The sequence below is a fragment of the Pezoporus wallicus genome, unplaced genomic scaffold (genome assembly GCF_028554395.1).
Source record: "Pezoporus wallicus isolate ANWC-B61680 ecotype Strahan unplaced genomic scaffold, APGP_CSIRO_Pwel_v1 contig_3365, whole genome shotgun sequence".
NCBI lineage: Eukaryota > Metazoa > Chordata > Aves > Psittaciformes > Psittacidae > Pezoporus > Pezoporus wallicus.
The window spans coordinates 6,323,410-6,347,940 of NW_026640883.1; the positions used below are offsets into that span (position 1 = coordinate 6,323,410).

The 24,531-nt window shown below is 41.6% G+C and overlaps 1 protein-coding gene across 7 annotated transcripts in view; it reads right to left on the reverse strand.

The window, feature by feature from the left end:
• Nucleotides 1-24,531, reverse strand: part of ABLIM1 (actin binding LIM protein 1) — a 186,545-nt gene that overhangs the window by 103,045 nt on the left and 58,969 nt on the right. For 2 of the 7 annotated variants that reach the window (XM_057420944.1, XM_057420943.1), the window contains exon 1: nt 3,174-3,358. The exons of 1 other annotated variant lie outside the window; for it this stretch is intronic. In XM_057420944.1, the coding sequence (XP_057276927.1) occupies nt 3,174-3,333 (160 nt within the window). In that variant the 5' untranslated portion in view covers nt 3,334-3,358. Of the gene's footprint in view, nt 1-3,173; nt 3,359-7,150; nt 7,461-24,531 lie in introns of those variants that run through there. 4 more of the 7 variants (XM_057420946.1, XM_057420940.1, XM_057420942.1 and 1 more) reach the window with 4 other exon arrangements.

The following is a 24,531-nucleotide window of genomic DNA, read 5'->3' on the forward strand; positions in this document are numbered from 1 at the left end:
TTGGCACTGTAAAAGCCAGTGCCCTAATCATGGTAATACGTGGTACAAACACACATGAGAGAACATTACCTGGCCAGTGCATTCATACTAACAGGATAAGGCACCAGCAGCTCTCTCCTGTGTTAACTCACACTCCTTTTATTGGGGTGCTGGTGGGATGTAAGTTAGAGCTTAGCATATAGAGTAGAGCAGGAAAGAAAGGTGGATTATGGGAGAAAGGCATGCAATGATGGACAATATGGCCCATGTCTGTTCTGGTTTAGGTCCAGAAAGAAGCACAACTGATTCTCTCCACAACTACCTGAAAGAAGGATGGGGAGAAGAGGCAGCTGGTCTCTTTTCCCAAGTAACAAGTGATAGGACACCTACACCTCACAAACATTTGCAGTGTAAAAGTCAATTCCTTGAGGTGTATTATTTCAACAATAAATAATGGGTGTGCTCTGGAAGGCTATCAACTTTTACCACTATATGGTAAATGGTCAGTGCTTCCTCTGTGATGGTCCAATACAGTACTCCTGAACATAGCCCATTCTTGGGCTAGCACTTCAAGCACTGTATAGCAAGCAGACAATCTCAAATACATCAAATCCCTTTTTGAGGTGCCTTTGGAGAAAAAAGTAAAATACAAATGAAACTGCTTCTTTGAACAAAGAAGCCATTTATTGACCCTTGTTTGTGCCAGCAGCAATAAAAGATAACCCTAACTGCTCTGCAAGGTTGTGTTTATATTTGGATCACTTCTTTAAGTTGGTGTCATATTAAGATCCCACTTCTGTAGCAGATCCTGAACTAATATGGAGTTCCACAATACTGCCATGTAGATTATACTAACATCTGTGGTTTCAGACTGGTGCACACAGCACTGGGAATTAGGGAGCTATCCCACTGACACTGTTTACAGAACCTTGCCCATTAGACTCTCGTTCAGCACAAATGCAACAGCATTGCACTTCTGAACAGCTGGTGTTACTTGACTTGACCCTTATTTTAACAGTTACTCCTTACTTTGCAGCTTAGAGGTGTTTTCTCAGCTTTTCTCTATTTTTTGCCCTGTCTATATGGAATATAACAACATATCTTGAGGTCCTTTCCAACCCAAACTATTCTATGATTCTATATAACATGCACAGTTGGGCTATACAGGCATCTAGCATCCCTCGTATATAGCACATTATGATAAACCTATATAAAAGACAGTATTATTTCTCTCGTTGTCTCATACACAACATGTCTCTTACATATCTCTTCTCACAGCTAACATACAGCTGAAAATGACTGCCATTAATCAAATACCTGACACTACTGCAAGAACATCACAAAGCCTCCAAAAATGGAGTCAGGCTTTGAGCAATGACTGAAGCACTTATTTAGCTTTAAATCCCAGTGATTCAATTAGACTCAACAAGATACTTTGCTGAAGAGAACAGGCTTAAGACAATGCCTAAGTGTTCTCCTCAGCCAGATCTCTTGTGAGCCTGAAAGCTATCCAGGCTCAGTGAAGGAAAGGATTAATCATCCTTTTGGGGATACCGACTGTTCTCTAGGTGGAAAACCAACTCTTGTTATAAATAATCCTTTTTAAATTAGTTATAGATTGCTCCCAGAAACAACAAAATCCTGTTCTCTGGCTTCTCCCATCCATAGGGCATAGCACATTTTGATTAGCGCAACTTGGACTTTTCCCCTGGTATGCATTAATTTTTCCACAAAAGGAATTGATTCTCCTACAGCATCAGGCCAAATTATCATCCTAACTTGCAAGTTCTTTCCTACCAAGCATCCCACCCTCCCTCTGGAAAAACATTCCTTTGCCCAAGTTTAATGTATTTTAAACATGCACGATTTCACTATGCCAAGATTCTATCTTTAAAAGCCTTGCCTTTTGAATTCTTGTCCATGAAAACCAACCATATAATTTGCTCTCTACTCATTTGTTATTCAACATAACCAGCAAGGCTTTGGAAGCAAGGGTGTTGCAGTAGTGACGTGGGTTGGAGGCAGTCATGGACCACATTGTGCTGGTCACAAATGGTTCCAATCAGCTCAGCAGTGGATAAAATGGACCTGCACATCAAAACTAAAACAGGGGAGCACAAACATATACGTATGCAAAAACATATACGTAAAAACAAGCAGGAAAGGACATTGAAAGGAGAGACCCTCAGCAGGAGACAAGAGAAATGCCAGAGCACCAAGGATACTGAAACACAGAGGAGACAACGCTAGGGCAAGAGAGACACCGAAGCACAGATAAGAGAAACAAAAACGATGCCAGGGCAGGAGAACTGCTAAGGAAAGCAAGCTGCCCCAAGCAGGGACAGAGAGGAGGCTCAAGAGGAGGGACAAATCTAAAAGGACTGTGGCCAGCAGAGGAACCCGTGGTGCAATAACATAGGAAAAAAACAGAGCAACAAAATGAAAGGAATAATGATGCACTGAGCCCAGCCTCCTGCACTGCCCTTACTGCACCAAGGGTACTGAGTGCAATGTGTGGCATGGGGACCGGGGACCAGAAAGGGGAAGAAGTGTCCAGAGAGGAGCTGAGGTGTGTTTCCCCAAGTGGGTCTTTGCTTGCTTTTATTATCAACACCAGAATCAGTAATTAAAAGTTTATTAGCTGCCAATAAATTAAATTGATTGGATCTCCCCTACTCAAAACTGGGGTTTGGCCCACACCACTTGCTATTTCGGATGGTGAAACAGCTTAACTGCCTCTACCACTACCTGAAACCATGAACTCTGTAGTCTCAAACGTAATGGCTAAAACCACTTCACCCTCCCCTTCAGTGAGATCAACAGCACAAGTTCTCCCATTTCTCACTACAAAATAACTGCCATTGCATCTTCAGAGCTGGTTTCTATATGCAGCTGGGGTGCAAGAAATGCATGGAATTTCACTACTGAAACAGGGGGAGCCAGGCATGGCAGGATTGCACACTGCTTGCCTGACTGTGGATATGAGCATTCGTTCCCTCACGTGAACTAAATGCTATTTAAAAAGAACTAAAATCACCAATGCAAACATGCCTGATTTGGCACCTCCTGGGTTATTTCTGTTTCTCTCAGTATCAATGCTGTACAGCAGAACTGCAATTTGAAACTTAATATTAAAAGTAAATTTAGAAAGAGAAAGTACAGAATAAGCAGCAAGACACTTATAAGACATTCACATACCGCTGGATCCGGTTTGTTGCTCAAGCACAAGTAGTTAAATCCCAAGACTGAGACTTCCTTGCCATAGCTGTGAGCCAAAGTAAAAGAAAACTCTCTGCTCCAAAGACTTCGAATCCAAATAATTGAGGCAGACAAGAGGAATGTTCTTATCCTCATTTTACAGATTAACACAAGGAGAGATCAAATTACTTCCCCAAGGTCACCTTAAGAGCCTCGAACACAGAGCTGTTCCACAGCTTAGTACTTTAACTACAAGAGTATTTGTTAACATCTACTACTACATGTATTTACTAAATGATTTCTCTGCAGCTTGTGGAAGGTAGCACATAGACTAAAGCAAAACCAAACCCCAAATGTGCAGACCCAAAAGCAAACTGTCAAGTAGAACTGAATTTAATACTAAGTAAACTGAAGCAAAAATAAAGTGAAACTCCCCATCCTCCCCCTGCCGAGGTGTATTGCATAATCCTGTCATGTGCTCCAAAACCAACTAACTTGGAGATTTTCCCAGGTCACCTGGGGTTGAAGGTTCCAAAGTCAGAAGTTCAGATCAAGACCATGTTTCATTAGCAGCCGTGACATTGAGACAGTGTCAGGACCCAAATCCCATTATTCAACATTTTCTTGATTCATGATGGGAATAAATATTAAGACTGCAAATACACAGAGCACTGGAGAGACAGTGTTTGGGATAGAGAACACCTTTAAGTTAACACACAGGTAACATGTTGCATGCTCTTCAAGGAGCTGAACTGCTCTAAAGCAGTTCCATTTACAACAAACCAAAAAGCTTTTGGGTTATGCAACTGGAAAGTAAGACATGACTGGAGCTACTGCAAGCATAAGAACAGTCCTCTTGGTTATAACCTTCAGGGGTATTAGCCTCATGCTTTACCAAAAGTATGAAGAAACAAAACCACAGAACTAAATCTCTCTGCAAGACTGAACTAGACCATAAGACGGGGACAGTTGTTAGAACATGGAATCACAATGTAGCTTACTGCAACTTGGCACCCAGTAGGTGCCAGCATCTACCCTTCAACAGAATCAGTATGTGAAGAACAGAAATCATAAAGCCTCTATATCCACTTCTTTAATCCAAAGGATCATCAACCCTTCCTCTTTTCTCTTCTTGTCCTTCCAAGCATGGAGAAGTTTGGCATGAATAGATGCTAATCCACTATCATAGGTTTGCCTGTGTATGGTCCAGTCCAAAACCTCATCAGGTACAAAGCTGACTCCCAATATGCTCTTGCAGACTTGGCAGGTCTATGACAGTCTTCTTATCAGCTGGTCAAGAAATCAAGGCTTAATCCTCAGTTTATGTGAACTAGTGGAGACAAAAATGAAGCTACAACACTTGTATCACCCAGCAACATGGCTGGGAAGCTCACAATTTACACATCGAAGCACTAAGAATGCAGATTATTCAATATGGGTTTTAAATTGCAGAAGAGAAATAATAACAAGACATGCATATGTGCATGCAAGCTTTATTTCCATTAAAGGGTATAAAGAGCGAAAGTTGCTCTTGGATGCAGCACAGTAACAATTCAGCTGAGTAACTAGATAATAAGGGCTCATAATGGGAAATAGATAAGCACACAGCCAGAGCCAGGGAAGTACGGTATCAGTCAGACATAATTTAGGAAGCGCCATTTGGTGTCAGCAGAAAACACCCTGGCCTCAGGATTTTTTTTTGTGTATGAACTAACCAGGCAGACACTGAAATCATCCCACAATATGAGCATAATGAACCATGCTAATTTGCTGAAATCTGTTACTAACCCGTTTGCAATTCACTGGATTGGAACTGCATTTTTCTCATTGAAACCAGCCCCTCCAGTGCCTGGTTAACATGTTTATGAAATGACATGGCCTGAATGCATTTTCAGCTTGCTCAAACAGCAGCTCAAGCAGTGGCTGGAAGGCAGGGTACCAGCTGTACTGTACTGGCCTGCATTTTGCAAGAGCATCACTCTAGAGAATGGTATTAGTAGCAGCTTCTTAGTAGTAAATAACTCCTGACCTGTGTAAAGTAAGGGGGGGGGGGGGAATAAAGGGAAAAAAAAAAAAAAAAAAAAAAGGAGCAGGGAAGAAAACAGATGAAAACCAAACAACTTTGTTGGAGAAATCATTTCAAAGTAATAAGGTAGAAAGGCAAAACGCTAAACAGATACTATCTCTTCTCATTCTGCAGCCATGAGATATGAAACAGCAGTAGTTGTACATCAAAATCAAAGACAGTTATTTCAGTCATTATCTGTGTGAACAGAAAAAATTATATCCAATATCAATATTAATAGCCATTATAAATAACGCATTAAACTTGGGGAGGAGGAAAGGAAGCAATTTAAACACAAGCCTTTAGCACATTTTCAACCAGTTACTGTCGAGTTTTCCCTCTTGTTTTTTATACAAATGACAGGCTCATTTTAATTTTCTTACAGGTATATGATATCTTTCATAGTGTAAGACACTAGAATTGTGTTTTCAGGGCACTCTTAAGGTACAGCCCCATGTAGCTCAGGGAGCCCAATGAACTGAGCATCAGGAGGGTGAGGAGCAGAAACATGCCAAAGGATCAAAACTGAACAAACCCACAGCTAAAAGGCTACACATATTTTATGCGCGCTTCAAGAAAAATCAGCAGCCTGATTTTAAAATGCATCTTAGAAAACAAGCAACAATTACAATAACACCCTCACTTTTCTGAACAGACAAGTGGCATAGTTGATTAAAATGATGCAGAGAACCTTGCACTTTCAAGGATTTGGGGTGAAGCTGCTACTGAAATCCCCCCTGTGGCTTACTGATACTGTTAGCAGGTCAACAGTTCACCACTGCCATTATAAAAATGATCCTGTAACTTTGAAGTAATGGATCTCAAACCTTCTAAGTTGCCAATACTATTTATGCTGGACCACTGCTCTTCCTCAACCAAAATTATCAGGAGATTGTACAAGTTATGACTTTAACTCTCTTGGTATGTCTGACACACTACGGCAGGCTATAGAGATATTTGTCCTTCTATCTTCAACCTAAACATCTACAAAGCTAAATTCATTCCATTTATTTCATTTAAAGCATTAAAAAAATCTTAATGTGGGTGTTCAGAGTTCAAGAACTGCTCACTCTCATTCAACTTAACTACTTCTTGGCTCTTTCTTTGCTAATTTGAATTTATCCCACATTACCTTTTACAGAGTCCTCAAAAGTAAAGAGGACAGATCCTGTTCTTCGCAAAACAGAGACTAAGGCTGAATCTACTAGTAATGATAACATAATGCTCCAAACCCACATCCAATCCACTAATGAAATACAATTCACAATGTATTTCACATCTTCAGAATGCAATAGAAGATACAGACTACTATTACCACAAGGAAAGACCACACAACCATTTCTACATGCTTCAACTAGTAAGTACTCCTGTAGGAGGCTTTCAATGTTATTTATAGGTAACAGAAACTGATACCTAATTTACTGCTGCAATATCCAAACAGTATACAAAATCTCACATAACCCATTTTTTCATTAAAAGGTAAAAAAATGACCCTTTCAAGTCCAGACTTGCTGAATATATTAATGTTTAACATTAAAATATTAAGGTAACTGCTTTGGTGGCCAAAGCTCTTTGAACTGTAGCAAATACAGGCAAAAAACAGTCAACAGCAAACTTGGGTTAAATCACATTAAAAGAAAATATATGTACACAGCGAAGGAACCCAGCTGTGCAAACATGCTTAATCAGGTGTGTTCCAGCTTCTCCCCTTATTAAAACACAACAGAGGGTGATATTAAAACAGATAATCAGTGCAATCCACTGCAGGTTTTGACACATCCCCTTTATAGAAAACAGCAACTGTCAGTCAAAGCATGCTTCATTTTTAATTTGAGGGTTTAAACCTCAGGTGAGGCTGGCACCTGAGGTTGTTACAGCTCCAGTCTATCAATCAATAAACACAATTACCTTTTTCTTTCACCATGGCAAACGAATTTTCTTTGTCGGGGAAGCAGCAAGAATTAGCTGCAGTAATTTCAACACAATCTCTTTTCCAGCAGTGTCTGGCTGAGGTGGATTCGAAAAGAAAAAGGCAGCTTATTCCGTATAATGATCTCCCTCGGTCAGATTTCCCACAAGAGCTGATCAGGTCTGACTGCTCGTCACTGTCTCTTCTCGCGTCTCTTATCTTTCTCCACTGTGGTCTTTTCCTATGGCTAATGGCAGCTCATACCCTGCCTGTGGACTCTGCCCCTTGTGCTGAAACAACCAGCTACAGCTGCTGCTGTGGAACAAATGCTGAATTCCACCGTCCCTCATTTCCAGCCACTGACACCACCTTGCATTCCCCTGCCCTCGCAGAGCCGAGCTGGCAGTGCAATTTGCTCCTGAATGACGGGCAAAAGACTGCAAGGGAGAAGAAGTGAGAGAGAACAGGCGAGCTCTCCCAACACACACTGAAAGCTGCAGGAGTATTTATGAGCTTCCCATTATTTTATTTACTTAAACTCAGCCAGGATCAAGAGGGGAAATACAAAATGAACACAGGCAAGTGCTGAGCAGAGTGCAGCAGCAGCTTTTCTATGGTGAGCGCTGTTTAGCCGCTCCTGGTTTTGGCTGTAAGCAAATACCAACTACTTGACCACAAAACACACTAATAAACAGTCTCACAATGCCTTCTGACCATAGTACAGAAGAGAGTAACATACAATCTGTGCAAGCTGGGAATGCCAACTCTGTTCGCTATCTTGAAATAATCAAATTAATGATAAAAATGAGCAGTGTCATTGCTCAGTGAGCACCTGGGTTTAGAAGCATAGGCAGGGAGCACCAGATGAGAATCTTGCTTTCAGCTTGGTATTTGAAATACCAAATAATCATAAACCGATTGCAAACAAATACCAAATTGTAAACAACAACTCCTCTTATATTCCTCCTTTCGAGATGCTAGCCATAAATACTCAGGGAGTGAGGAGAGAGTAGCATACTGAAACAGCAGCACTTACACATGACTTTCACACCCAACAAAAAGCAGGAGTGTTGAATCTGCACATCAAACTGACCTTCCAATTTATGGGTTTCCGGGCACTGAACTCTACCTGAGAAAGGACCGTCAGTAAGCTGATGTTAAAACCCAAACAAAGCAACCCTTTACAATATTGCGAAGTCTCACCGTCTAATAGCAAGATTCAGAATATTTCTGTTTTCTATTAAAAGATACAGGTCAAAGTCAGGTGGGAAATAAAGCTTTCCTTTTGTACGTGTACTTTTAGTCACAGTTATGAAGAAAAGCTTGGAAACACCCTGAATCAAAACCCTGAATGGCCATTTAAAAACCTTAACGTGTATTATTTTTAATACATACATAGTGCCAGCATCAAGATTTGGGGGTACCTCTATCTATATGCTACTATATAGCTATATAGAACTATTACTATATGCCATGCCTCCTTCATAAATGACTTCATCCCTCATTTTAACTAGCTACCAGTGGCTTCAGCAATACAAGCCTATGCCATCATACTTTGGCTTGGGCAGTAAATTTCAGTATTTGTTGTTTAGAGGTGGAGAAAATGACAAAGGGAAACGAGTTGACTTGCCAAAGACAGAGGTGACCTCAGTAGTAGAGAGCTGGGCTAAATATAAAGATATGCTGGGCTGAATTATGGGCAGATGCATTGAGCTATAGCTTCAACTTGACCACAACTCAGTGCACAATGTGCTTTAGGCTACATGATGGAGGTGCAATTCTGCTTATGCTACATCTCAAACAAATAGCTATGTTCAGTCCAGAGTCAGAGGAACCCCTATTTATCGAGGGCTGGATTTGGACTACAACTCACACCTCCACAAGGGAGTTCCTTCTCTATGCTATTCCATGTAGGGAGAGAAAAAGTAATGTAAAGAATCAATGTAGGCATCAGCCAGACAGAGCAGCAGATGGCTGATACCTGCTGGAAAAAAATCAGAGCGTGCACCCAGCGGTAAAAATATTTGCAGTAAATAAACTCTAAATGTTTTGTATAAATGCCACCAGAACAACAGCAAGAAATGAAACAAACCAGTGTGCCTCACCCAAAAGCTCGCTCTTATGCAGCAACAGCCTTTAATAAATAAAAAGAGAGACAGACATTCAGGCACATGCATGGGAGAAAAATAGTTATTCTATTCTAACAGATCTAGGCTGGCTTTCTATTGTTAGCAGTCTAACGGGTAAGAGCAGCACAGCCCAGGCAGTCTGGCATTCCTGCTTCTATGACTCAGTGTGTTACTATTAATAGCATTTGAGGCTTAATCGGGGAGCTGGGCTGAACCCCACCAACACATAATCCATCCTGTCACATCCCTGCCACACTGGAGCTGTCAGGTTGTAACTCAACCTGGCCATGCTCTTTCTCAAGCAGTATTTTGTAAACAGTTAGGGGTCAGCCCCCTCAAAGGGGCTCATCTGACCCTCATTCACAAAGATGTGATCTGATGTGCAGAGGACAGCCTATGGATACAGCCCCATGGACACTGTTAACCCCTTCCTGTGACCCTCAGACCCCCTTAAAAGGCTTGCAGTGATTATCATTCATTCTTTGCTCCAGCAGCTGCTGACACAGAAGCTGCCCATCGGTATCTGGACTTTCTGTTCTCCAAGTTCATTACCTCCATTTTTCACATGTGCTAGAGATTAGCACTGCTCTATCTCATCTCACCCGTGGCTGAATAGAAGCCTTTCCTCTCATCATTCAGCCGTGGAAAGCTGCAATGTTAGACTACAACATGCACACAGAAATAAATTTAAAGATACAGACTGCAGTAAATCACACTGGAGATTTAGGAGTCAAATGTAATTTATTCCTGAGTGAAGAGATACAAAGAGCAGTGTAAATGAAACCTCTTTACCCCAGGATCATTTTTGGTTTTAATCTCATTGTTTTAAGCCTGAAGACTAAACTTCACCTTGCTGTATACTTCAGAATTGACTCTGATATCCTAAAGTGGAGGTGACAGGGGAATAGATAGCAATTCTAGAAACAAAACCCTGGTACTTATTGTTATTTAGAGGTGCTTATTTTAAAGGAAAACAAAATAACCTTTCTTCTTTAAATAAGCTTTTTGCACTGTGCAAATTAAACAGTCTCCCTTGAACACAGTGTGGATGGAAGAATCACAAGTACACTATAGCCAAACATGCTTATATTGCTGTTATTTTCTGGTTAAAAATATCCTGTGCATTCAGCAAGAGGCACAAGAACCATACTGAGATCACTCCACAGAGGGAAGGAGTTAAACCAGTTTGTTTTGCTTTTACTCATACCTTGATAATGTTGAAGAATTATGTGTAAGATACTAAACAGTGCAGTCATGATTTCAGATTTGCTATTCTCATTTGAAAAGCTGGCTTTCATATTTTTATCTTCCTTTCATTCTTCACAGATGAGGTCATGGCTCACAAGTATCAACACAAGGTTTTTATGCAATCCCTTCAATACTGACTGATACCTCGTGTTCATCAACCAAAGAAGGAAACAGTCTGCTAGACAGCAGAAAGGGAAAGGGGAGAAAGTGCTTTATTAAGGAATATCCAAGAAAACAGCCCGTTTAATGTCCTTGCTTCCAGCAAACAGCCTGGCACAAACAGTTTTGATGATAAGCCTGCCACAGGCTTCCACAGCTTAACCATTGCACGACCTCCATCAACTGAGAGCCACCAAAGCCACCATTTGTATGCCTTGATTCTGTCTTTTTGCAAAACGCTCCCTTCTCCAGGGAGCATAACGCTCCCTTCTCCAGGACGAAGTGCCACACTCTCAACCTGCTCTAAATGTTATCCTGACTTAACTGTGCCTTCTCAGAGGAAAATCAGTAAGGTCAATATGGGATTTCTTGCAAAAGGCCCCTGATCCACCAGCAATCCCGCTGCCCTGATAAGGAAGCCCACAGCTTCCAGTTTTAGCATTCTCAAAAGCCGTACCATTAAGCATTTCCCGGGTTCTGTTTCTCCTGAGCACACTCTCCTCCAGCAGTCTACTCCTCCAATGCCTCTCCCTCAGCCACGTGGACAACTGACACATCTTTTCCATCTTTTGATAACAGCTCCAACAGCCGTGCTTCCTCAGGACTGTAGTATAAAAGACAGGCTGACAACTCGGGCAACTGATGACTTTGGTGAAGCTTTTCAGATTCATCCAGATGCACTGAGCAGAATTTGGCCTGTACCTGACAAAAACATTCCCCATACTAGGTGTGAATAGCTGTGTGTGTCCTCGTGAAGACCAGGTTGGACGAAGCCTTGGGTGACATGGTTTAGTGTGAGGTGTTCCTGCCCATGGCAGGGGGGTTGGAACTTGATGATCTCAAGGTCCTTTCCAACCCTAACTATTCTATGATTCTATGAATACAGACAATAACATGTTTAGTAAGGCTACTCTTGCATGTGTTGCTGTGCTGCCTCTCCAGGTCCTTACGAGCAAACTGCATGCAAAGTTCCTCTGTGGAAGTCATCCTATAACCCACAGACTGACCTCAGACCCTCTATGTTGAACTATTGCAGGTTTCAAACAGACTGTAGGAGTGGACACAGACCCATCAGGGAGGAATATAGTTGTTGTTCTCTCTCTCCCAGACTGAGAGAACTGGGTGCCTTCAGCCTGGAGAAGAGAAGGCTCTGAAGAGACCTTAGAGCAGCTCCGGTACCTAAAGGGGCTACAAGAAACCTGGAGAGGGGCTTTAGACAAGGGTAGGTAGGGCTAGGACAAGGGGGAATGGAACTGCAAGAGCTCTGCAAGATTTACATCAGGCAATGGGAAAAATTCTTCCCTGTGAGGGTGCTGAGGCGCTGGCACAGGGTGCCCAGAGAAGCTGTGGCTGCCCCATCCCTGGCAGTGCTCAAGGCCAGGTTGGACACAGGGGCTTGGAGCAAGCTGCTCTAGTGGAAGATGTCCCTGTCTGTGTCAGGGGTTGGAACTGGATGAGCTTTAAGGTTCCTTCCAACACAAACGAGTCTGGGATTTTGTGATGACACACTATGGTCCTGCAATGTTACATCTTGGGTTGGTCACGTTATCCTTATTATCAAGACAGATCTTGAAGCAAATAATGCCTGATGGCCTGGGTCCTACCCACAGGCTTTCCACTATAGGCCTTTCTTTGTCACCTGTGTCATGCTATTTTGACTACAGTCAGTCTGTAATATTGGTGTTTATAATTGTGTGTCACCATTCTTCTAGAGTAAATGAAACTGACTTTTAGCAAATACATCAATCAAATGATTCAGCAGAATCCATAGTGCATTCATTCTGATCTGCCAGGATTTGGGGGTTTAGTGCTTTTTTAACAGAATAATTTAATAGTCTTTCAAATTAGACTCCTCAGGAATAAAACATTTCTCAGGCTTTGATCTATTGAAGGGTCTGGAATTCTTATAGATTTCTTACTGAGGTTCTCCTAAACACTATTTTCTTAGTAGGCTGCTATCCTGCTGAACAGTCAGCAAAGTACAGATAAAACAGTAGGAGTAATGTCTATTTTATTGCAAAACAAAGCAAGGAAACGAGGACATTTGGCTTTGCTCTAAAAGCTAAGAAGCCTGTAACACACACTTATGTAAAAAGCACCTGAAACCTCCAGATGATCTCAGGAAACAGATGAGAAAAGATGGTTACATTATGCTTCATTGCAGTGGCCCCAAAATACACAAAGCACACTGATGGGCAATCTTCTGATTGCAGGTATGTACAAACATTTACCTCTGACCACACATTTATATTACTGATGTAACAACTGGCTTCCAAACTGCTTACGTTATTGCTAATCCTTAGAAAGGGATCATGCTTTCTTAACACCTGTGTGAACCTTTCCACTATACACATGTACTTGGCGCTGACCTGAGATAAAGTAGAATAAGTTGCAGTGACAGTGGTTTGGACTCAGTGTTTTAAAAGCTACCATATAAAATCATCAGTATTCACCTGCTATAAATTGAACTCACCTAGCCAAATCATGATCACAAACAGTGCTGTTGCTGATAAAAATAACAATCGCTGCTGAAAATCACAAGTAATTGCACACAGGCAGGAATCCCCAAGAGGAAAGCATATATGCAAGTGTCATGCTTTACTGTGCATGCCTAAGGTTAAGGAGATTTGATATTGATAATCCACTTGAGAATTGGATTAACTCCAGAAAAACCTCATAGTCTGCCCTGGGAGGTTTTGGCTCAGTGAAATCAGCAGGAATACACTAAAGACCCAGTGGTCTAAAGAGCTTCTCCATGAGAGGTCCAGGAAACACCAGACAGAAGCAGCTTCCCACCAGTCAGTTAATTTGCAAAGAAAAGAAACAAGTTCTTTGTTTTGCAGTCTTGAGAGATGTGACATTAACCATTAACCTTTAGTGTACGCCTCAGCAGCACAACATAGAATCACTGCATCACGGAATAGTTTGTGTTGGAAGGGACATTAAAGCTCATCCAGTTCCAAACCCCTGCCACATGCAGGGACACATTCCACTAGAGCAGGTTGTTCAAACAACCTGCTCAACCCACAGCAAAGCACACACCAATGCAGGTCCATGATCCCTGAAGATGAGGACCATTGCACAGGCATTGGGTGTATCTCACACTTACATTTAAACTGGACCAATCAGTTATCACGGTGCCAAATGACAGATTGCTTCTCTTCTGACCCTATATTAAACTATATATAGGACTCTAAAAACAGAGCATCTAAAACCGTTCTGTGATTTTATCTCACTCCCAACAGTTATTTGCCAGTCCAGTGTCCTGTCAAACAAACCAGAGGACCTCGAAGATAACAATATGCTTTCCAAGTAGATATGACTGTTACATAGTGTAATATTAATATATTCAAACAATATATCCAAAATTCTTTGTAAACTCACTCCAGCTTCTGGAACTTTTCTAATGGGGGCTCTCATTTCATCTGCTAGTTATGGTGGTCACTTATTTCAGCATGTAAACACGTATTTGAAGTTCTCTTTCAAATTCAAATTTCAAAGTAGGATCATCATCAAAATATTAAGCATATTACAACAAACTGATATTGGAAATACCTTGTTACACTGACTTATAATACTGATTCCAACCTCTTCACCGATTAGAACTTTTAAAAGATAAAACACTAAAGCTATTTTGCTGCTACTGCTCCACAAAGAAGGCTTGCTCACGGTTAGTTTACACCAAACCGGATGCTGCATTGCCTTTGCTCCAAAGGAAAGAGTCACATATTTTAAAGGAGAGCTTGCCAAGTGAAAAAATAAACAAACAATGTCAACCCTTCCAAGCATTGATGCACACTGGTAACTTAACTGGGTTTATAGTTTTGCTTTTTACAGTTTAATGCCTCTATGTTTTATGATGAAAACTGCATAGACAGCCCCATCGTCTATTTCATGTGGTAATAAGCCAGTGATAAACATTCCCTGGTACCACAGTGCTTCTGCATCCCACCATAAAGACCTGCTGTTCAAAGGAAAACTGAAAAAAAAAAAAATCAAAAGCAGGATAATGCAAAAACTGTGATTACAACCTCCCATTCTAACACCATCTTCTTTCCCTCTCAGCTGCACCTTGTCTGCATCACCCGGGTGAAGAACATTCCTGCTTCCATTTCTCACTTTCTTCTCCCATTAACTATTTGCCCACAGAGATGTACCAAATACTTATCATTTTCTCAAACTAAAAGCCACTTTTAAGGTCCCTCTATAGAATCACAGAATAGTCAGGGTTGGAAAGGACCTTAAGATCACATAGTTCCAACCCCCTTGCCATGGGCAGGGACACCTCACACTAAACCATATCACCCAAGGCCTTGTCCAACCTGGTCTTGAACACTGCCAGGGATGGAGCATTCACAACTTCCCTGGGCAACCCATTCCAGTGCCTCACCACCCTAACAGGAAAGAATTTCCTCCTTACATCCAATCTAAACTTCCCCGTTTAAGTTTTAACCCATTACCCCTTGTCCTGCCACTACAGTTCCTAATGAAGAGTCCCTCCCCAGCATCCCTATAGCCCCCCTTCAGATACTGGAAAGCTGCTATGAGGTCTCCATGCAGCCTTCTCTTCTCCAGGCTGAACAGCCCCAGCTTTCTCAGCCTAAGCCCCAGCTTTCTCAGCCTATACTTAATGATATCCCCACCTCTCAGCCATAAAAGAGGAGGAGTCAACACCAATTAGCATTCATCCCTCAACCAGTACAAGAGACATATGGGAGTGGATGAAAGCCATGTACCAAGCTTCTCTTTCCTCTTTTACTTCCTCCATACCCCAAAGTCAAAGTTGGAGTGACTGAGGACAGCCATTTCCTACACCCTTCTCTCTGCTCTGAAGGTTTTCCACTATTTCAGCTTCTGGATGAGCAGAGGAGACCCAAGGAACAGCTTTCAGAGGAGAAGAAACAGCAATTCCTACTTCTCTTTTCCCCATCCCAGTGCCAATGGATACTTTACCCTCAGGCTGGAAGACTACAACTTCTTCAGCTTGAAGCCAGCTTCCATTCCAGATTTACCTGGATCTTTCCTGCCTGCCAGAGGCTGTGGTAGCTGAGGGGCTGCTCTTAATGCCTGCACAGTGGAAGGCAAGCCACAGCGCTGCCCTGCTTCAACCCTGCCCAGGAAGGGGAGTGCCTTTCTCCCTGGGCTGTTTGATTAAAATACCAAGCTTATACAACTGCAAATGACAGACGCAGGAGAGGAAGTTTCAATCACATACAGAACAAAAGCAGGATTCCCTGTAAACAACAGTGGGGGATGTGTAGCCACAATATGCTCTTCCCAGTCAGAGCCAGCACAGTCAGTATCAGAGTTACAGAGCAAGTGACATCTTTGCTCCAATTCCCCTGAACAATCTTCACGCTACTGACTGGATACAACCACACAGTTTTCATTATTTCCTTCTACTTAAAGCTGATTTTGCTCACTTTTCCTACTAGGATCCAGTAACAGCAGGAACTGCAATCCTGTTCGTGTTTATTGGATAACAGATAACAAAGAATGTAGGTGGAGGGGGAGCACTGAGCCCTACGAAGGTGAATTCAGTTGCTCTAGAGGATGTTATGTTAATGCAGATTAACGCTAAACCACTGATGCACTACTAAACAAATCAACTTGGATTGATCTCAAACACTGGCAACAACTTGTCACGCAGCAAATGGAAATGTGAAACGGGAAGCCACGGGTTAAGATGACCTTAAATGTTCATATATTTCAAGTAAAGACGTGGCAGTGATTAAATTGGAGAAGCTGCCAATGGGCAAAGGATGAAGAACTTGTCCTGACTGATTACTTTTTCTTTTTAAATGTAATTAAAAAACCCAATCAAAATAACTGTGTATTTACAGAAGCAAAGATTATTAGGGCTTAACACAGGGAGTTCCAGCTATATTTCTTACTCAAACAAACCCACCACTCAGTATTTTTCATAGGCACATTTGTCTGCGCTTCTCAGGACAATGCAGAACACATCTTCATTTGACAACCCCTTATTCATGTGAAGATTGACTAAACCCCTCACTTACCTCCATTGTTCTAGCTTTAACAAACCTAATTCTATTAATCTTCTCTCAAGTTCTTTTTCCCTAACGCTATTTCCCTATGCTTCTCACTGCTTCTGCTAATTTCCTTCCAGTTTATCAGTACCTTTCCTAAAAGGCAATGTCCAAACCTGGAGACAGTATCCAGAAGAGTTCTCATCAGTAACAGAGAAAAATTATCTACCTTGCTGTATATATCTCCTGCTAACACATCCCAGAAAAAGAATGGCTTTTTTTACACCAGTATTATACAGTCAATCTGTATTTACACTGGGATAAGTATCATTACCCTCCATATACTTTTCTGGAGTAGTGTTAGTTATTTTCCATTTGTTATCCATGCAAACCCAACACTTCCCACTTTTGGCCTCTGAAATTCAACTGCATGCTTTCAGACTATCTGGCTGACCTATTGTGAGTTCAGACATTGTCCTGTAGAGAATGACATCATGCTCCTAAACCCGGATCACCAACTTTAAAATCATGCTCCCTATTCACTATGTCAGTATTAATAAAAAGTAACTATAAAAATAGAATTATAGGGACTGAGGCCAGGAGAGATTGCTCAGTTGAAAGAATCCTTTTGAATAGCTCTCAAAAAGAAGAACCAGCTCATCTGAAGTACATGAACAGTCTGTTCAGCACCTCTCAGCATCTAAAGAGTACCACCTGCTACAATGCCAGCAGAACCTGGATTTTTCTCTCTCATATCAACACTTGCCACATTCAAGATTGATCAGCTTTGGGCACCTGACAAGCTCACAAAGCACCATTAAAATCCTATGGCTGTAGATCACATTTAGTACACTAAATGAGCTACTATGAACACCATTAGTGAGCAAGATCAAAGATTAAAAGAGGAATTCTTCCTCTCCAGCTGTACCTTCTTTCTTTCTGTCCAGGTACTAACACGGACTAATAAAGGAACTGCAGTTTTCAGGGCGATCGGGAACACTCCCTGGTACCAAGAATGGAAAACTACAATGGGGCACAAAACAATGCCTGTTCTTTTCCCTGGCTGGGGGCTCCAGCTTTCTTGCCATTAACACAGCAAGAAAACCCTATGGATGCAAGCAAGCTGATGTGTGGGAACTTAAATGTAAAAGAGTGGGGCAAAGATTCAAATGCTTATGTTGCATCTAGTATGTCATAATTAGACCTTTTATTTCAAGTCCGTAAAGCCCATTCCTCTCAAGAACACCCTACCTCTGTGTCTACCCTCACATCACCATGTTGATTGCTTGGACCCCTTCTCCCTGCAATACCTACACAGAAAAAAATCAGACCTTCTTTCCCACAGACCACCATTTCCTATAGAATAGGTTATTTCCATTAGAAAGGACCTACAGTGATCATCTGGTCCAACTGCCTGACCACTTTGGAGCAGACCAAAAGTTAAAGGATATTAAGGACCTGGCACTGAGCCTGGATAAACCTCATACAATTGGCCTTGGCCAATTGATCCAGCTTGCCCAGATCCCTCTGCAGAGCTTTCCTACCCTAAAGAACATCGACACTCGTGCCCAACTCAGTGTTGTCTCTAAACTTACTGAGGGTGCACTCAATCCCTTCATCCAGATCACTGAAAGATATTAAATACAACTGCTTCCAGTACCAAGCCCTGGGGAACACCACTTGTGACCAGTCGCTAACTGGATTCAGCTCTATTCACCACAACTCTTTGCACCTGGCCATCCAGCCAGTTTTTAATCCAAAGAATAGTAAAATAGGGTCTCAACACTCCATAAATGTTCCTGTTTTCATGCTCTCTAGATTCCTCCCATGCCCAGGTTCCTCCAGTCTGTCTTTACATCCAACTGATCCAACAAAAGCAGCCATTCTCACAATCAGTGCTTTAAATTAAGACTGTTATATAAACAGTTGCTAAACTCACACAGGAGGCTGCTTAGATAATATGGTACATATCTCCCTCAGGTGTATGCCACTGTTGCATCTAAAGAGTAATCCATTTGGAGGGATGTATAAGGTGTCACCTGTACAAGCAACAGATCATAGTATTTCATACAAGAAGCAACATCACAGAGTTCCAAGTCAATTTTCTCTTTAAAATTCCATTGCTCTCTTGAAATCAGATTCCACCTTTTGCTGTTCCTGAAGATCAGATATTTTTCCACAGAATCCTTTGTACCAGAGCCTGGCCTCCAGAGAATCAAAGCCACGTTCTGAACCAGGCCTTCTAGGCTAAGATTTTGCTGCAGCAAACCATGTTTGTTGCCAATCCCTCTTGTGGGAATTACCACGTCCACTAGAAACAAGGGGGAAAGTGGCTCAGCAGTCTTTGGCCAAATGAACTCAAGGGGAATGCAGAATGAGGGGCCTTTCAGTGATACAAAGCCTCTTGTGAACTCCTCTTTTTTAAGTTTTCTTCAACTATTAAATGGCTTTTAACTGTCAGCACCATGGCACCTCTTCACCTGAGAAGTTTAACCTTCCACATTCCCCTTATGAAGGGGATGGAATTTCATTATATGAGTACAAAGAAAAGGAGGTCACAGGTTAAATTGTTGAGAATCAAAAAATTCATTTCCTTAGTATCAAATAGCTCTGCACTTGTTGAGAATTCCTCACCTTCTAAAACCATAAAATATGGGACTTTCCTCATGGTTACGATTCCACTGATGAGCAGCAAGGAAAATAGTTGGAGTCTCCAAATGCCATAAACTGGGTAATTCCCAATTTCTGTTTGCAGAGCCAAACACAGACAGCAAACTGTCTTTCAGCAGAGTATATGAGCTGCTAAATCTTGTAGTACTTGAAGCACCATAATCCTCAAGCAGACACATGGCCTAAGACAGACGTGTGTGGTTTGCATCTTAAAGTCACACACAGCTTTACAACCAGGCTTTTTTCAACAACCATCATGCTATTTTTGCTCTAAGCAGGTGAGTTTCTGATTCCAAATGTTGTAATAAGTGAAGCTGAGACACCAGATACCTTGCAGCCTTTCAGCTAGCACTGGAAAGCAGGACCACCGTAGCTGTTCAATTGAATAGTAGCACCCAAAGTGTAGGATGACAGCACAAAAGCCCCAGTGATTATTTGCACTACCTATTGCAGCACAAAGCTAATCAGAACCTCTCCCACTGTCTTTGTGACTGCTTACAGAGTGAAAAACTGCAAAACTGCAGATTTCTAAATTGATTTAAACCCCACTGAAATTAGAAGACAATTGCAAAAAGGTGGCTCCCATCCTGCTACAATGGCAAGGTACTTCTTTGGAGTCCTGCATGGATTGATCACTTAGCTGGTCACTGCTCAGTCAATTCATTTTCTATCCTAAACTGTGATTTATGAAAAGGCCTAAATTGCCTCTAGATGCTTTCTCCAGAACACCAATGTGAAACGCTGGGAGGGGGCTGGCAAGGCACAATGAGATGTTTTTTCTGGTTCACAGCCATATTATACATTTGCCTCATGTTTTAGCTATATCTTAGTTGCAATTTTACTCGTTAAATTAATTACTCGGAAGCAGTAATTATCCAAAAGAGCACATGGGGGTTGCCCAATATTACTCTTAGAGTGAGAAGTTCATTGGGTACAGAGCTGACTGGCTAGAAGCTGTTTGCACAGAAGAGTGTTTTCTGGTACTGACAAAATGACAAACGTGAAAGCACATCTTTGAAAACTCCTTGCCTATCCTACACAATCACTGAGTATTAACATTTTAAGGAGCTGGGCAGAGTGACCGTTTTGTAGCAATATTCTTGATCTGCTAAGTACAGGTACAATTCCAGCACATTCATAATTTGAGTTATAAAAACTGAGATCCATAAAGCAAGTCCTACAAGAGAATATTTCTGAAACTTATCTGAACAAATCAACATTTATAGCCAGTTCCATAGATTGGAGCTTCCAGAAAACTACTCTTTGTTATTATTGTTGTTGCTTTTTAATAGATTGTAACAAGTCAGTTAAGCTGATGAATTCCCAATATAAGTTCTTCCACCACTAATAGCTCCATGAAGGAATAAACCAGTGTCTAATGTTAACTAAAAACACAAACCAAGTTTTAGGACCTACTGGGATGAATGAAGAACCCTGTTGTGACTCTGTCCATATTACCCATGTTATGTTACATGTTGAATTCCACAATTGCTCAAGAGAATTAGAAAACTAAAATAAAAAGGATGATCAAAGGCATGGACCGGCTCCTGCTCAAAGATCATCTAAATAAATTACAACTGCTTATCCTGGAAACGGAGGTACCTGGATAAAAGATACAACAGAATAATAAACTCACAAGTGACAACAAGAAGGTAAGCACAGACTTTTAATCACCTCTTCCAATTAAAAAATGAGGTAGCATCAAACGAAGCTACTCGGCAATAGGTTTAAAACAAAAAGGGAATATAGCTTCACAAAACTGATTGGAAGTCTCTGGAACACGCTACCACAGGATGTTGTGCTTTCACAAGGTACTTCTCTAGCTTGAGTACTTCTACAGTTTAAGGCCCCCTTTGTCCCAGAATGACCACATTGAGAGAGTTCCACCTACATCCATCAACTACTTTTGACTATCCAGATTCTAATTTGGCTTTTCATTCTTACTTCTATCTTCTCTGTCAGTGATACAAGTATTTCTCTACACCTGAGTAGACCTGCTGTCATAAAGCATCTTGCTGCTACACTAAAAATAAGCTAACTGCAAAGCAATTTAGCCTATTCATCAACTAGGAAGCAAGACCCGATGCCAGTCCCCACTTACCCAGATCCTCAGGCGTGTCAAATAACTGCTCACATAAATAGTAGTCATCTGGATTCAAGTAGGGCAGTTGCTTCAGCAAGCTCTGCTTAGGAATGAGATACAAGACCTCTGCAATATCCCCATCCTCAATAATTGACATCCGTTTGACTGAATTTCGGAATTTCACCTTTTCCAGCACCAATTCCTCAGGTTTACTTGATCCACACAGCTTCCTAAAGCTGTTTAAGATGGGGAAAGACGGCATTTCTATTTGGAAGGTGCTAGTTCATGCAGTCAGACTACTACACGCAGCACACTGCCCTTACCAATCCTTCTCATTTTCTCTTACCCAGCAAAGGAGATTAAGGAAGATATATTTTTAGTGATTATCTTTAAGAGATTATGACTGTATGCTTGATCAGGTGACTGCCATCTAAAACTATTGTAATCAGTTGCAACTCATCCCCGGGAATGCAAAAATCAGGAGTAAAACCATAAAGAGTATCTGGAAATCAGATTAATATTCAGGACAAGAGACAGGACGTAACTGAGTTACATAAGAGGATTAGTTTCAAAACAAAAAACCTTGCTGTGTCAAAAATCTTATTATGGAAGAATCATCATCATGAGCTACAAATGCACATCTGTGCACTTCATCTGCCATGCCCCTGTTCCATTCCAGGTCTGTATGTATGCTACGGCAAAAAGGTTATTGTAAAGGTAGAGTATGTTGGTTCTCCTTTTTGAGGAGTATACAAAGGCTGGTTAGCGCTGCTTCATAAGCAGATCTCTTTGGAGAAATCCTTTCTGCAGCTTTCACTGCCTGTTCCAAACAAAAGCACTTAAGCTTTCTCCTAACTATTACACATTGGTTCGCTTGTGCTCTTCCTCTCCACTTTCCTGTGTAGCTGACAGGAGAAGCTTTGCAGACACAGTGCCAACCCTTCCTGCTTCACTTACGAGAGGTATTTACATTAATCCAATTCCAGTGACTTGCTAATCTAATCATCTAATGAATATTTCTCCCTGGTTAAAGGCAGAGTTAATCATCAACAGGGCATGGGAAAGTCACAGGAAATTCCAAAGGAAAAGATAAAAAGAGAAATAAAGCCAACAAAATCCAACCTAAATCAACATTCAGCATGTGAAAGAGTCGCAGGTAGACCCTAGACCAGGACCTGCTCAGATGCAACTTCAGCTTCTTTACTCAGCCAAACTTGCAGACACAGTTGCCCAGACAGTGTTTGGCCCAGGCTTTCAATTCCCCTTACCATACAGAATTTAGCTATAGCTACAAAATGACTTGGTGCAGTAACCGCAGTAAGGCTTTTGCTAAATTAGAATGTGAAAAAACTCCACCAATAGACTTACTGAGCACACTGAGATACTGTCATTTAATTCTTCCCCCTAAACACACAGTTCAAATACTGACTACAGATAGGGGCAGGTCTTGAAGACTGCTTTATTTATTATTTTAAAGAGGAGATGTCTCACAAATCCAGACTTTGATCATTTATTATTATACACCTCCTATGAGGTCAATTGCTTTTTATTTTTCAAGCAGTACAACTTCTACGTTATCTTGAAGACGACTGAAATCACAGTCCCCCATAAACAGCCGTTCTCCTGGGTTTAAAATCAATCCCAGACACAGTAAAGCAAAGCCAGAATAAATCTGCACCACTGTGCTAATTTTAATGGGGTGATGCTAACGTATATTTGAGGAAGAGCTGAGCTGGCTCAATAAATACAGCAGTTCAAGTTCTGCCTTAGAGTACCTCTATCAGATCAGAGACTTCAGCAAATGCCATGTTTTAAGCATTCCCCATAGGAAATTATGCTTTGCATCAATTTTCCAACCTCTCCTAGGTTTCCCAACCTGCTGGCCTACACACCAGAGCCACTCAGTGGGAAAGACAGATCTGAACCTTCAGATGCTTCTACCACTTCAGCTGATGGTGGGTCACCCTCAGCGCTTCAGGTAAAAGGATGGCTCACAGGCAATGGCTGGATGCCCTCTAACACATGTATTTATCAGTTTTGTGTAAGAGTTGTCGCTGGGTAATTGGTGAAGGAGTGAAGGAATTTGACATCTGACAACACCAGATGTGACAAAGCGGATGTCAAATCCAACTTCATCAACACGTCAAGGGGGACTTTGCCCTTTGAAGTCAGTGAGGCAAAAGCACACGTTGCCCTGAGATTAACTGCTGCAGGAGTTAATGCTCAGGAAGCAGAAAGGTGAGCTCTGCAGTAACTTTTTGAAGTGTTGCAATAACCACTACAGCGTGGCTGCCTCAAGTCTGGAAGAAAAGCTTGTCCTTTGCTGGAGTCTGGATGTGCTGGTTTAAGACCGACTCCAAGCTTCCTGTTGTAGTCACACAGATTCCAACCTTCCAGCTACATTCACCTAGAGGGTCCTTACACCAGCTATTGCAATGAGTACTAAACTAGTATGACCTGTTGTGTAGCAGTAGCCAGAAGAAACTGCCATCTTCTCCCATATAATCAAAACACCATATAAGCCTCTATCAATTCCTTTAACTCAGTTTGCCCAGAAGAGCTGCAACTGAGTGATAGAGGTGCAGGCCATGCAGGGATCTGTTTTTGCACTTGGCAAGCTCCTGCAGTGTTAGCTTGGGAAGCAGCAGAGATTAGGGTTCCTTATCCCACAGTATCTCCACTACAGAAGCACTGTGACTGCTGTAGAAGGGTCCAATGTTATGTCAAGTAGTGAAGTGCAATCCAGTCTCCTGCCACCAAGAGCATGGGAATGGTGGGGAAACATAGGAACAGCTCAAAGACCACATACTAGCTGCTGCTTATAACACAAAGCAGTATGATTTTTTTTTTTTTTGCTAGTGTTTTTCAAGTCCAGGATATGCCTTTAAGAGTCTCCATCCTGTTCATGTGTAATCACAGAATACCAGGTTGGAAGGGACCTCAAGGATCATCTGGTCCAACCTTTCTATTCAAAGCATGACCTAGACTAGATGTCTCAGCACCCTGTCCAGCAAATCTTAAGTGTTCAACATTGGGGAATCCACGACTTCCCTGGGGACATTATTCCAACGGTTGATTGTTCTCATTGTGAAAAATTTTCC